We start from the raw sequence: 14,678 nt of genomic DNA on the forward strand, positions 1-14,678 counted from the left end.
CAGCTCTCCTGGGGTGACCCTACACTGACCAAGGCAAAAGTCTCGCTCTCTCGGGGTGGAACCATCCGCCTTGTGCAGCCCCGGGTTCTCAGGAGTGGAGGGGAAGTAGAGGAAGCAGCCCTGGGTGGAGAGGCGAGTGGGCAGCATAGCTCCCTGGACATCAGCACCCTGGACACCCATCCCCTGGCTGACCAGGCCTGCACAGGCTTCCCAAAGGGCTCACAGACAACCTGGCCCCACACGGCCTCAGCTCCGCTGCCTTCTAGAGCGCGCTGAGGAGACTCCTCCTCCTCTGAACAGCCACGGCCACCACAGAGACAGACTCTGGCCACGCTGCAAGGGAGGGCAGGGAACATTCCCAGTGGCCGAATGCTGGTCCATGCAGCCAGTCCCCGCACAGGTCCTAGCTGAGGCTAGAGCAGAGGGTCACCTGTACAACTCTGAGGAGGAGGAATGGCTGTTCCTTGTCACCTCCATGGGATCCCTGAGATGCCCAGATGGGGTTGGACCACACACACACACGGCCCACCTGCTGGAACCTGCCCTCTGGCCAGAAGCTCTCCTGCCATCAAACAGACGTGCTTCCCAAGAACTGAGCCTGTTTCCCCCCTGTGTGCTTAGAAACACCAGCGGGGGTCTCGCTGGTCTTAGAACATGCCTAGGAGCGCGCCCAGGTACTCAGGCCACAGCCTGTGCCCACCACCCTCCCTCCCTCTCTCCCAGCCTGCTTCTCTCTTCCTCTCCCATCCCTCTCCCTCTCCTTCACTCATGTGGAAAGGCAGCTTCTCAAAGTGGTCAAGAGCACAGACTGGAACCAAGCCACCAGGGTCAGAATCCTAGCTCTGGCTGGGTGCGGTGGCACATGCCCATTATCCCAGCAGCTCTGGAGGCTGGGCAGGAGGATCACAAGTTCAAAGCCAGCCTCAGCAACTTAACAAGGCCCCAAGAAACTCAGCAAGACCTTGTCTCTAAATAAAATGTCAAAAAAGATTGGATATGGCTCAGTGGTTAAGCACCCCTGGGTTCAATTCCCCCGTACTTAAAAAAAAAAAAAAATCCTAGCCGGGCACAGTGGCACACGCCTGTATTCCCAGCAGTTCGGGAGTCTGAGGCAGGAGGATCCTGAGCGCAAAGCCAGCCTCAGCAATGGCAAAGTGCTAAGCAACTCAGTGAGACCCTGTCTCTAAATAAAATACAAAACAGGGCTGGGGACATGGCTCAGTGGTTGAGTGACCCTGAGTTCAATCCCTGGTAACCCCTACCCCCAAAAAGAACCCTAGCTCTGTCACTTACAAACTGTGTGATCTTGCTTAACCTCTCTGTGCCTCAGTTTCATCATCTGGTTGATGGAGATCTGAATAGTACGTCCTTCATAGGGCGATTACCAGCATTACGTTGGTTAACATCTGCTAAGCATTTAGAACAGCACCTTTTATAGATAAAGGGTTCTAGAAGAGCTTGCTAAGCAAACGTGATCATATTTATTTAGCAAATACTTGTTGAGGGCTCTCCACATGCCAGGCACTGTTCTTGGGACACGTCAGCAAACCAAACAAAGACTGCTTCCCTCAGGGAACTGACCCAGCTAGTCAGGAAACACAGTAAACACAGTAAATAAGAAAGTTATATACTATGACTGTTGTGTGCGAGAGGAGAATAAGAAGCAGGGCAGAGAGGGGAACTAGGGATGGGGTGTGGCAGGTTTGCATTTAGGGAGGATTCACCTAGAAGGGGACATTGGAGCAATGACTTGACAAACAGGGAGGGTCAGTCACAGGTCTCTGGGGGAGAGCATTCCAAAGGGGACACACAGCCAGTGCAAAGGCCCTGGGACAGGAGGGTGCCTGGTGTGTGTGAAGCACAGGAAGCTGTCCAAGATGGGTGGAGTAGAGTGAGGGGACAAGACAGGGACAGGAGGGCAGGGGGTGACCAAGGTCACAGAGACTCTGTATTGTACCAAGTGAGATGAGACCCCTCAGAGAGCTCTGTGCAGGGGGAGGGCGTGAGTATTTCTGGCTGTCAGGCAAGATGGAGCTGCAGTGGGGGTGGAACCATCCCAGCAGATCCAAGGGCTCAGGGGGACACGCAGTTCGATGCTCATGGACAGGGAAGTTCGTTGGGAACAAAGGGCCGGACACAGAGTCTGGGGAGGCAGGGTGGTCTGGATGCATGCAGAGCTGGGTGGGATTGTCACTGGGGTTGCAGGTGGACGAAGGACGCTGGTGTGAGTCCACCTTCCTCAGCGGGGGGCCAGCAGGGCCTGTGGAGGGGATGAGGAGGGCGAGCTGGATGCCAAGAGCAGGGACGGGGATGGGTGGGGATGGGACGGTTGATGACCCAGACCAAAGCAGCTGGAACACACAGCAAGTATCCACTGGGAGTCTGTCACGTGACAGCCAGGACGCCAAAAATACGAAGCCTCACTGCTCTCCCTGTGGTGAAGCAAGCGCCATCCTCAGACGAGGAAGCAGCCCAGGTTCCGGGCAGGCAGGCCTGAGGCAGAGCCCAGCCGCTGGCACTGTGGAGACTGGCCAGACAACAGCTGTGCACCCCTGCCATCCCAGCATCCAGCAAGCTGCGGCAAGGGGATCCGACTTCAAGGCCAGCCTGGGCAACTGAGCCAGACCCTGTCTCTAAATAGAAAATAAAAGGGGGCTGGGGAGGTGGCTCAGGGGTAGACCACTTGCTTGGCATGTGCAAGGCCCTGGGTTTCATATCCAGCACGGAAGGAAGGCAGGACAGAAGGAAGGACAGACAGAAGGAAATCTGTGGACATAAATGAATCACCAGTGCCTGGGCATGGGCCACTAGAGCACCGTGGGACTTGGGAAGGCACCCACGGAGGGTGCTGGAAGCCAGGACCCACCCTGACACACATAGCCAGGTGCCACAGCGGGGCACTTCCCTGCTCTAAGCTTGGGGGTTCCCATCTTTCGAGGTACAAATGCTCCTACTCTCTAACCTGAAAACATGAAGGCGCAGAGGAGGAGCCGGGTGGCATGGGTGTGAGGTACGTCTTGGGCTCCCCTCCCGCCTGCAGCCCCTCTGCTAACCTAATGATCCCCTGACAGGACATTTTTTTCCAACTACCGAATGGAAATTCCTGGCGCAGGCTGAGGCTCTGTGGGATAACAGCTGGTCTCTTCCCTGTGGAATGCCCCAGAGGCTGGATGCCGTGGGGCAGGAGGCTCTAGCTTGCAGGAAGCAATCGGCCCTCAGTGTCTTGGGGATTTTGCATCTGACAGTTACAGGGGTGGCCTGTACCACCCCCCGGTAAACAACGCAGTACCCAAAACAGCAGGCCTCTGGAATGGCGAGTATCTGCTTTTAAGTAAATTATAGAAATTCTGAAGGAAAGTTCATGACCTCCTAGTGGAAAGACCACACTCCACATCCTGGTTCCTTTCCCTATTTTAGCAGGAAGTCCAACATGTCAAGTGTTCCTGAACACAGTGTAGCCAAATACCCCTCATTTCATCCTTCGGCACCCTCCCTGGAAAGGAGGTGGTCTACTAATCCCCACTTCATAGCAGGAACCAAGGCACAGAGAGGTTAGTCACTTGCCCAGGGTTCCACAGCCAGTAAATGGTGGAGTGGGGATTTGAACCCAGGACTTTCCAATCCCAGTTCATAATCACTACACAGCACAGCCCAGAGGGATCAGTGTAGACTTCAATGTCAACCCCAGAGCCTGGCACCCAGTGGCAGTCAGGAAAGTTGGGGGGATTTATAGAAGGACTTCAGAGCTTGGTGGGAGGTCCTCCCTCTTCCCCCAAGAAGACAGCAGAGGCTGTCACACAGTAGAAGGACCAGAATGACAGGAGAGTGGAGGGGCAGCCCCTCTGCATCCTGCAGGCCCATGTCCTTTCTTCCATCATCGGTGGTGGCATGGAGACTGTGATGGGCAGATCCCCAGCAGATCAGGGTGGACTTTGAAAACTCTGCTGAGCTAGGGCAGCTCATAGCTGATTTCAAAAAGGTCAGGAGGCTGGTCCACTCCCCCACCCTCCTGGCAGGCACCCTCCTTGATTCTTGCTGAACCCATAGTCCTCCAGCCTGGCTGCCCAGTTCTGCACACAGTGCCCAGAAAATCTCTTAGGACTGTGTGCAGTCCCACAACTGCACACAGGTAAAGCTCAAGTCCAGGCTCCCGCCTGCAATGCCTGGCCTGACGCGTGAGACCCTGTGCGCAGGCCCCACTCCGCCCTTCAGCAGCCCCGCCCACAAGGCTGCTGGTCCACAGCGGGTGTGGGTGGCGTCTGTGGGCTGGGGAGCCAGCATGCAGGTCACGGATGAGTCTATGCCTCTACCCTTTAGGGTCCTTCCAAAGGCCGAGCAGGGAGGGGAGCAGGCCCCAGCGAGGGGTGGGGGGTGTGCTCACCTCCAGCAGCTGCGCGGCGCTGGGTCGGGTCTCGGGGTTCTTATCCAGAGCAGTCTTCAGGAAGTCTCGGAACTCCACAGACCTGCGAGGACAGTGGTCAGTGTGAGCCTAGGTCCCTGGTCACGACTCCATCTTCCCAGGGAGCCATGTGCTTCCCAAACATGTCCCTCCAAGGACAGAGGGCCCTTGATGGGCTGAAATACTGGAGGTGACAGCATACGTGACACTTATCAGGGCATCTGGGAACACAGCCATTCTGGAACTCAACCAGCCCTGAGCTGTGCCTCGTGGCCACTGGGTCTTCCCCCAGACCCTGAAGGGACGGGCACACTGGGTCACCAGGTGCGCTTCACGGTTTGCACTCATATCCAGAGCGGAGGGAAAGGCAGGGAGCTAGACCTCTCCTTGGCCTTGGGGCCTGGCAGGGCCAGCAGAGCCTCGAGGCCGCACGTCCCCGCAGCTGCCCCGCAGGTCCCTGCGCCTTACCACTTAGAGGGGGTGAGCAGCGTCGGGGGGTCAGACTTGGCGATCTTGAGCAGGACGCGCATGGGGTTGAGCTCGTGGTGAGGGGGCTCGATCTGCGCCATCTCGATCAGGGTGATGCCCAGGGACCAGATGTCGGCCTTGTAGTCGTACGGGGTGTCCTTCATGGTCTCGCAAAGCACCACCTCGGGGGCCATCCTGAACCAACCAAGGGACAACAGAGGGCTGAGAACCCGCATCTGCAGGCGCTCCTGGCAGGCGCAGGGTCAAGGACCACCACCAGCCCGGTCAGGGTTGGCAGCGCGCCTGAGCCACGGCGGGCGGGCGGGCGTTACTTGGCGTCCCTCTGTCCTCCTGAGCATGCTCTTCGCCTCCACAGGGGCCCCGCCACGGCCTGCTGCAGTTCCCAGGGCCCACCGCAGGGTGGCAGCAGCGATCCAGAGCAGAGGCCTGGGGAGGGGCGGACGGGAGGGCGGAGCCGGCAGGGGGATGGAGAGGAGGGAGCCCGGGGAGGAAGGAGAGAGAAAGAAAGGGTTAAGAGCAAATGAAAAAAGGCAGCAGCAGCGAGCCCACAGGGCAAGTCTTAGGTGTGATGCTGAGCGAGAGAGTTCTGTTATTTAGAGTAATGGCTTTGGAAAGGAAGGAAACGGAACAGACTGGGGAAGCCCAGGGCCTGCAGGTGAGGGCAGGAGCTGAACCCTTCCTCCTTCTAGGGGTTCAGTTTATTAAGGGGCGCTGTCAGCATGCATCCCTGTATTATTCCGAGCTTACAGACTAGGAAACTGGGGCACAGGGAAACTAAGCCACTAGTCCAGGGCGCACAGACCACTAGTAAGTGGAGCCTGGGCTCACGCCCCACCTGCTGACCCGTGTGCTCAGTTTTTGGCCTCTGTCCCCCAAACCACCCAGAGTTCCCTTTGTAGGCTAAACACGCATCCTTGCAGACTTTCAGCTGCACGACTCACCAGTAGGGTGTTCCTATGAAGGAATCTCGCTTCTGCAGGGTTTTCAGATTCTTGGCAGACACACCAAAGTCAGCTGCAAGATGAAAATTTCAGATAAAGTATTTGAGGGACATTCCTCCACCCATGGCCCTGGGGTAGTAAAAGTCTGCCATGAGGACTTAGGGTTATGCATCTCAGATTGGCTAACAATGTTCTTCTTCTTTTTTTTTTATCTAGCAAATTAGATATCATTATAAATATAATAAATAATACATGCTGCTGTAAAAATATACTTAGATGGGACCTTTCAACTGGCCAAAAAGAGTGTAGACTGGAAAAGACCCGTAGGAAAGCAACTGCAATAAATAACAAGAGTCTTTAAAACACCCATATTTTTTTGAACCAGTAATTCCAAATGAAGTCATCTATCTAAGGAAATGATCCCAATACAAAAAAAATTACAATGTACATCAAGGAAAACTAAAACAAACAGAATCATTTAACTCTGTGTGTGTGTTGGGGGGTGTGGTGTGATGCTGGGCCTCCTGCATATGACACAATCACCACCTCTGAACCACATCCCCACCCACGGTGATAATTTGAAAAGCTTTTGAGAAGCCCCACATGGTGGAGTGCACCTTGGTCCCAGCTTCTTGGGAGGCTGAGGCACGAGTTCCAGGCCAGCCTGAGCAACACAGCGAAAACCCATCACAAACGAATAAGAAACCACAACATTTATATATATATAATATATCCTGCTTTTTCCAAAAGGCAAATAAACCTCCCCAAAGTCACATGTCTATCACACAAACACACACAGAGCAAAACAGAGTGGGAAATTAGGAGAGGTGAGAAAGATAATGGATAACAAATAAAAAAAAAAAAGCACTGCAACCCCATATGTAGGAATTGTCTGTAGGCACTAAAGTTAGTTTTCAAGTGTTTTTAACGTAATTTTTTTTTTTTTTTTTTTTGGTACCGGGGATTGAACCCAGGGCACTTCACCACTGAGCCACATCCCCAGCCCAGCCCATTTATAAATTTTGAGACAGGGTCTTGCTAAGTTGCTGAGGGCCTCGATAAATTGCTGAAGCTGGCCCCAAACTTGCAATCCTCCTGTGTCAGCTTCCCAAGTCACTGGGATAACAGGCATGCACCACCACGCTTGGCTAATAGAAATATTTTTGAGATATTTGCCGATTTATATTTATATTAAAAGGTTACGTTAGGAAAAGAGAAATGCCAACGTATGGTCAGAACCGTGCCCCAGAAAAAGGACAGAAATACACATTGAATCAACTTGGAGGAAATGCACCAGACTGTTAAATCGGTGGAGTGTCAGTGGTGAGACTAAGCGAGGCTCCTTCCACGCTCTGAATTCCATAACTCTGCATGACGAACAGTCTGAATCTCAGAATTAACAGGAAATAAACCGACAGCGCGGGGCCCTGGTGCACACCTGTGGACCTGGCTCTCGGAGGATGGAGACGTCTGGGCCCAGGAGTCCGGGGCCATCCAGGGCAGCTCCCAGAGGCCCTGGCTCAAAACCAAGTACATAAAAAAATTTTAAACATACTTAAGCTTCCTTCACATGCTCACTGTAAAGAGAAGAATCCAGAGAGAAAAATATCCCCCAGCTCCTGCCTTGGGGGCAGAGTTCCATCTTGACGGACAGCAGGTTCAGGAGCAATCGCGCTGAGAACAGATGCTGCAGGTGCCCTGTGCCTGGTGCCCTGTGCCCGGAAACAGCGCTGGGAGCCTGGGCCTCACCCTGGAGGTGCGCAGCCTCCCAGCACAGCTGGTAGCTGCTGTGTCCAGAGCTTCCATGGGGGCAGAGCCGGAGAGAGCAGGTGCCCCCAGCCTGGGCCTGAACATGAGGGAACTGGGTGTGGCCTTGCTGTCCTTCCCTGGGTCCACTTGGGCACTCGCCAAACACCCCCCACCCCATGCCAGACATAGGCGAGGTGCAGAGGATGCAGGGAGGACCCCAGGCAAGCCATGCCCGTGGCTCTGGGTGCTCACAGTTTAAAGAAGAGAGCAGAGAAGCAACCAGTCACACACAGACGTGTGAGGTGATAGAAGGATGGGCAGGCGGACCTAGAGGGGTGACCTCAGAATGTGGTCAGGGAGGGAGGAGGGCCCGGCCCCTGCGACAAATTCATTCATTCAGCAGCGATGAGCTCAACCCTGTCCTGTGCCAGGCCCTGTTCTGGTGCAGAGCTGACCCTGAGGAAGGTCTCCCTCTCCCGGAGTAGAAACAAGCCCTTGACCTTCAGGGTGGACTCCTGGGGGTGGGGCGGAGGCTGCTGTGCCATGGAGGCTGGTCTAGAGAGGACAGCAAGATGGGGAGACACTCTGGGCAGAGGAACTGGGGCTTAGTGTGGCCACAAGTTGGCTGGAGGGCCCAGGAGGTGAAGGCCAGGACTCCAGGTGAGAACCAGCTGGGCTGCTGGCCCACAGGATCCCTCTAGGCCCCCTGGGTAAGAATAGGGGCCAGCTCTTCCCGCCTGCTGGCCAGCCCTGCCTGTGGGAACCCGGCTCCCCGGCAACATGGCTGGCACCTGGTCCCAGTCCAGGAAACCCCTTGGGATCACTGACTGCCCAGGCCCAGGGTGAAGCCCCAGAAGCTGCCACCCTCCCTAAGGGCCCTGCCAACCCCTTCCCAAGGAGGGAGAGGAAAACCAGAAACTGCAGACTTTCACAGTGACAGCTGCTCCCCTGGGCCTCCCTGACACAGCTGGCCAACTTTCTGGGTGACTGCCACTTCCCCTTCCGCCTGGGAAGGAGGGTGGGGCGGCCTTCCCCCCAGGGCCCTGCTGTCCCCGGGGTGGGGTGGCCCAATCCTGAGTCCCCAGAGGCGGTGCTGCCCTGGGCCTTGCAGAAGGCGTTTTTAACCCTCCCTCTCCGCCTCCTGTTTGAAAATGAATCAGGGAAAGGCAGGGGACCAGGGGCTGCCGGTGGAGCCTTGGTCCTGCGCTTCTCACAGCTGCGCGGGGCCACACATCTGGAGCGGAGGTGCCTGCAGATGTGTGGCCTGGTCACCTTGGCTCACAGGGGCCCCATTCACATTTCTATTACCTGCCAACAGCCACAGTCTGAAGATACTACATGGAAAATTCTAGAAATGAGCAAGTCCAAAGTTTTAAATAACTTTCATTTCAGCATAGTGTGGTAATTGCTCTATTTCATTATTATGGTTGCTCATCTCTTACTGAGCCTAATTTACAAATTAAACTTTACATAAATATGTATGTACAAGTTGGTATTATCTGCAGTTTCACACATCCCCTGGGGATCCTGGACCATATTCTCCATGGATAAGGAGGGAGCACTGTGTTAAAAAAAAAAAAAATCTTGGATTTAAAAAAACGTTTGAGATGGTCATGGTGGCTCATATCTGTGATCCCCACTACTCAGGAGGCTGAGGCAGGAGGATCATAAGTTTGACCAGCCTCAGTAACTTAGTCAGACCCTGTCTTAAAATAAAAAGAACAGGGGATGTAAGTCAGTGGTAGGGCACCACTGGGTTCAATCCCCAGTACCTCAAATACATAAACAGCCATGTACACATATTCATATACATACGTAGAGAGATATATGTGCACATGTGTATCTATGTTAGATAGAAATTCTATTTCTGGAAACAAATCTCCAAGAAATTTATAACACAGATGGTGCTTATAAAGCATTATCTGGAGGAACAACAAATTGGAAACAACTGCAACTGTCGCGGGGCTGCCAGCAAGTGCTGAGATCAGTGGTGTTGCCCCAGCCATGAAATAACACACAGCCCAGGAAAGGAGGGGCTGCATGTGGAACGCCAATGTGGAAGTCCATCTGCAACACGCTGTCTCAAACATGCTGTATCATGTCACAGAGGACCGACTGTGATGCAAATCGTGGACCCATGGCATGAGGTTCCAGAAGTATGTGACAGAAAGATCCATGCATCTTCCGTGTGCACAGCACGCACACACGCCCTAAAGGGTCTGGAGCCTCACGTCAGACTCCAGGAGGCTGCCTCTGCGGGAGTGGGGTTTTGGTGGGGGCAGTGCCTGGGGGCAGGGGGATTACATTTTTCACTTTATGCATTTTTATTCTTGAAATGGTTTTGATGGAGTAGGTTGCTTTTATGATTGAAAAAACAGAAATGCATTTGGTAACTTGTTTTTGGCTTTGTGGGTTTTTGTTTTTTCTCTTAAGTAAAACTCAGGAAGTGGTGAAAGAGCTTGGTGCTCCTCTTGGGGAGTGAGAGCGGTGTGACTGTGGGGAAGGCCACAGATGTGGCCACTGCAGGTCCCCAGCAAGTCCTCCTCTGAGGGGTGAGTATGGAGAGAGGCCAAGAGCCAGCCTGGCCCCTCGGCATCACCCATGAGAGAATGATGGGAGCCTAGACACCCAGTGTGAGGCTCTTGCAGGTGGAGCCTGTTCTGTGCACATGACAGAATGCAGAAGAACATGAGATAGCCATGTTTATGAGGTACAGTGAGCCATACCCGGGAATATGCTGACCCTGTCCAACTTTATTTTTTTTTTTTAAAGAGAGAGTGAGAGAGGGGGACAGAAAGAGAGAGAGAATTTTAACATTTATTTATTTTTTCTTAGTTCTCGGCGGACACAACATCTTTGTTGGTATGTGGTGCTGCTGAGGATCGAACCCGGGCTGCATGCATACTAGGCGAGCGCGCTACCCCTTGAGCCACATCCCCAGCCCAGACCCTGTCCAACTTTAAAAAGCAGACTAGAACATTACGCTAAGTGAATAAGCCAGGCGTGGGAAGACGGAGGCTGCGTGACTTCTCCCTTAAGTGTGGACATAAAATGTTGGTCTGTGAAAGCAGAGAGTGGAATCATGGAGACCAGGGGCTGAGAAGGTGGGGAGGGACGCTGGATGGAGGGCGGCCACTGCCCTCCAGCACAACAGAGAGACTATGGTGACAGTGATTGACTGCATTTTAAAAATAGGTAATAGAGGGGATTCTGAAGGTTCCTCACAGAACTAGTCAATAGACAGGCCGGTTACCCCAGTGCGATCATTATACCCTACAGACATGTGGAAATGCCACCAGGTGCCCATGAATATGTGCCCTGACCATGCGTCAATTAAAAATAAAAAATGAATTTAAAAAAAAGGAAGGGCTGTGTAGCTCAGGGGACCAGTGCCCAGCAGGCCAGGAGGGTGACCCCAGCACACAAAAATATAAAAATGAAGAAAAACTGTAAAGACTGGAAAACTGACTACATGCTATGACCCCAACATGTTAAAAAGTGTACATGGATCTTACAGAAACCAGTGTGTACTGCGAGTTCACGGGCAGCACTGCGCAGACCCTCAGGTTCACCATCCGCACACTGATTAGCATGTCCTCTGCTCCTTTGTCTCTTGGCAGATCACTTCTATGTGTGACCCTTCAGGGCAGGGAGAATCACTGTCCCCATGCGACAGATGGGGAAGCCCCAGTTCTGCAAGGTCAAGGAACTTGCAGGTCACCTGCTAGCTCTTCCACCTCGCGGGTCCCACCTTTCTGTGCACCAAGGAGACTCAGGCACCTGATTAAGAGCGATATCAAGGGTCCTCCTTGTGGGTCTTATTATTCCAAACTGTCTACAGGCCATTGGCCCATCCACTCATGCCTGTGTGCGTGTGAGAGTTTTTTTTCCTGATTATCAAAACAATCTTGCTTATTAAAAAATCAAACATTTATAGGTTTAGAAAGTCTCAATCATCGACAGAGAGAAAGCACCTACAAGTTTGCCATATATAGCTCCACATTATTTATTGGTTTTAGGACTATATCCTCCCACCAAAAATGTGAGGATGCTTAAGTCCCTTATATAAAATAGTGTATCATTTATACACAACCCACAGTCAGCCCATATTCTTCAAATCCTATCCAGGTTTACTTACAGCCCTGATACAATGTATATGCTATACAAACAATTATGCCAAACCCTTTAAGGAATAATTATTACAAAGAAGTCTATATATGTTCAGTGTACTTGTAATTAAAAAACTATATGTACACACCTATATTTTTCAGTATATATAATATAAATAATTTTTATAAAAAATTATAAATATGTATAATTTTTTTCAGTACAGGGGCTTGAACCCAGGACCCTCACATGTCAGGCAAATGCTCTACCACTGAGTCCCACCCTCAGCTCACAGAGAAGGGCTTTTTGGTGTCAGGGGTCAAACCTGTCATGCACACACCCCACCACAGAGCTACACGCCCAGCCCTCAGGTAGTTTTGGCTCAGGATGGGCAGCAGGAGAAGGCAGAACCCTGGAAACAGTGTAACTCTATCTGCTACTTCAAGAAAATACAATCAAAGTGAAACCCAGATCTCTCCAGCGGTCTTTTCCCTTCACAGTTGGCCTCCACCTTTGCTCTTCGGGAGGGGGTCTTGCTACACCACCCATCGGGTTCCAATGACTTTCCCATCTGGGTCGCCGCGGCTGCACTGCCAGTGCCCAACACCACGCCTGGCTCCGCATCACATCTTTCCAGGAAACAACCCATTTTCTGTAACTTAATTTTCAGGAGCCAAAAGACTCAACTGAAAGACAACACCAGGGCTGTTTAATTGAGCCTCTACTGCACACACACACCCATCGTCTCTGACTTAAGGCTATCACAATTACTGTTGTGATGAACACCTTTGTGCATATCTTTATAAACATATAACTACACATTACCATGAGAATAAAAAGTTACATACACAATGTAAAATGCATTACCTAATACACACCCACCCGCCCACACCCGCTAAAGCAGTGAAGTGAGATGTATGACAATAGTAACAGAACACAGGCGGGCAAAAGAGTCCAAGGAATCAGGAGCATCACCCTCAACATCAGGCAATTAAAGCTGAACCCCTAGGGCTGGGGATGGGACCCTCGGGACTAGTGCTTACCTAGCATGCTCAAGGCCCTGGGTTTGAGCCCCAAGCAACACCAAATAAATAAAGTAAAAAGCAGAACCGCGCCGATAAGCAGTCCTGCACCCCCTCCTCTCCTAGTCTGCCTCACGGGGCTAACCCACAGCCCAGTCTAGGCAGGGCTCACCTTCAGATCCGAGAGACTTTCCAGGTGGTTCTCAACAGGGGGGTGCCATGCACCCCCAGGGAGTGGGATGCTACACCTGGGTTTGGTGATAACTGGGTGGTTGGTGTAAATGTGGGCAGTCATAATCTACACTGCCACAGTGAACCAGAGTGCCCCTGCCACCTCGTGAGCGGCAGCCAGGGAAGCTGTACCTGCATGGTGAGAACTGTCCCATCCAGAGGCCAACAGCACCCTGCGGTCAGAGACCAGCCCGGCCCCTCATGGTACAAGCCAGCAAGCAAGCCTAGGAGGGCTGGGACCTGCTGATCCTGGACAGGGGTCAGGAGGGAGGGAGGGCTCCCTGCCCTGGCCCTGGGATCCTGGGAGAGTCCTTCCTCCAGGTCAGAGCAACCCCCATGCTCCCAAGCTCATTAGGAGAGAGGCTTCTGCTAATTACAGAGGGTCTGCCCTCCGGGGTGGCATGGCAACAGGAGCCGGAGGGGAAGTGAAGAGGGCCTAGAGAGACGGCAGACACAGTGCTTCGTCTCTCCGAGCCTATAACACGGGGATCCCACCAGTCAGCTGTGAGATGGGATAATATCTTCCAGATGCTCTAACAAGGTAATGTGTCTATTCTTATTTTCTTTAGCTTTTTAGGCCCCTAAACACCTGTGGGCACTTAACACAGGTCTTCCTGTTGCTCCCCGTATCTACAGCTTCCGACCCCACTGCCTCCTTTGACCCTCTTCTCCTGGGTCACCACACCCTTTTTGCTGCACTCATTCCCCGTCTTTGGGGACTGTGTGATTCTCACAGCTGTGCCAGTCTTTGGGGACAATGATTTCTTTCTCTGGCCAGTCTAAATCCTCTCTTCCTCTGAAAAAACATCTTCCCCACCCCACACTGATCCGCGGGGTGCAGGGTGGGGCACTTCCACGTGTTCCCTGATCCCACTCTGCAGGCCAGAGCAACCAGGACAAGCTGGGCCTGTCAGAGGACGCCTCTTTCCTGGGCCTCACTGATTGGTCCCAGGATCACCACCTTAGCCAAGCTGGCCCAATCATAACAGCCCACCTCATTGGACCTCAATGACTGACTGGTCCAGGGACCAATCAGCTGAGCCAAGGTGGAAGGAGTCAGAGCCATTTCCGGGATCACTCCACCCAGACCTCCAATGGAGTTTCCAGTTCCTCCTTCTGGTGAGGATGCTGGGAAATATAAAGCTAGGTCTTGCCAGAAGATTCCAGGAGATCAGAGTTGAGGGGGTTTCAAGATGGTGGAATAGAGGAGGTTGCTTTGCTGGCTGCTCCATGGTGTGAAACCAAGAGAGCAGGTGGGCAGCTTCTCAGTAAGAAGATGCGAGAGAGAGAAAAAAGTGTGGTGGGGGGCAGTCTTTACTGGAATTTAATACTGGACTCTCAAGCAGATCAAGGACTCAGGAGGTTCATCTTATAAAATAAGGAAGAAATTCCCAGCAGCACAGCTGCCCCAGCCAGAGCCAGCAGCCAGAACGGTCCCTCCACGGGCACAGGCAGGGAAGGATAGGAGAATTAAAGGAACCCACATTTTTTGGAGGCCTGAGGTGTGTCTGGGTAGGGGGAGTTCACAGATCACAGGCACCCGGACTAAACTCAAAGGTGCACTGCACAATCGCCTTGTGCAAAAGAATCCGCATCTCTCCCCGGGCTGCGCAGAGGACAGAGGAAGGAACCATTTTGCCCGCAGTGCAGGGGCTGGCAGCTGAGAGAGCCCAGTCCTGGCAAACCTGAGTCTGGCCCCAAATACAGGCCTGGCAAACCCACGCTGCATGACATCCAGTG

At 52.9% G+C, this 14,678-nt stretch overlaps 1 protein-coding gene across 1 annotated transcript in view; it reads right to left on the reverse strand.

Moving 5' to 3' along the window:
- The window catches only part of Stk10 (serine/threonine kinase 10), a 110,021-nt gene that overhangs the window by 36,207 nt on the left and 59,136 nt on the right, over window positions 1-14,678 (reverse strand). Inside the window, exons 5-7 of the mRNA XM_013362337.4 lie at window positions 5,830-5,902; window positions 4,868-5,062; window positions 4,382-4,463 (exon numbers count right to left, since the gene is read on the reverse strand). Coding sequence (XP_013217791.1) covers window positions 4,382-4,463; window positions 4,868-5,062; window positions 5,830-5,902 — 350 coding nt within the window. The remainder of the gene's footprint in view (window positions 1-4,381; window positions 4,464-4,867; window positions 5,063-5,829; window positions 5,903-14,678) is intronic.

This window comes from Ictidomys tridecemlineatus, chromosome 1, assembly GCF_052094955.1.
Source record: "Ictidomys tridecemlineatus isolate mIctTri1 chromosome 1, mIctTri1.hap1, whole genome shotgun sequence".
Lineage (NCBI taxonomy): Eukaryota > Metazoa > Chordata > Mammalia > Rodentia > Sciuridae > Ictidomys > Ictidomys tridecemlineatus.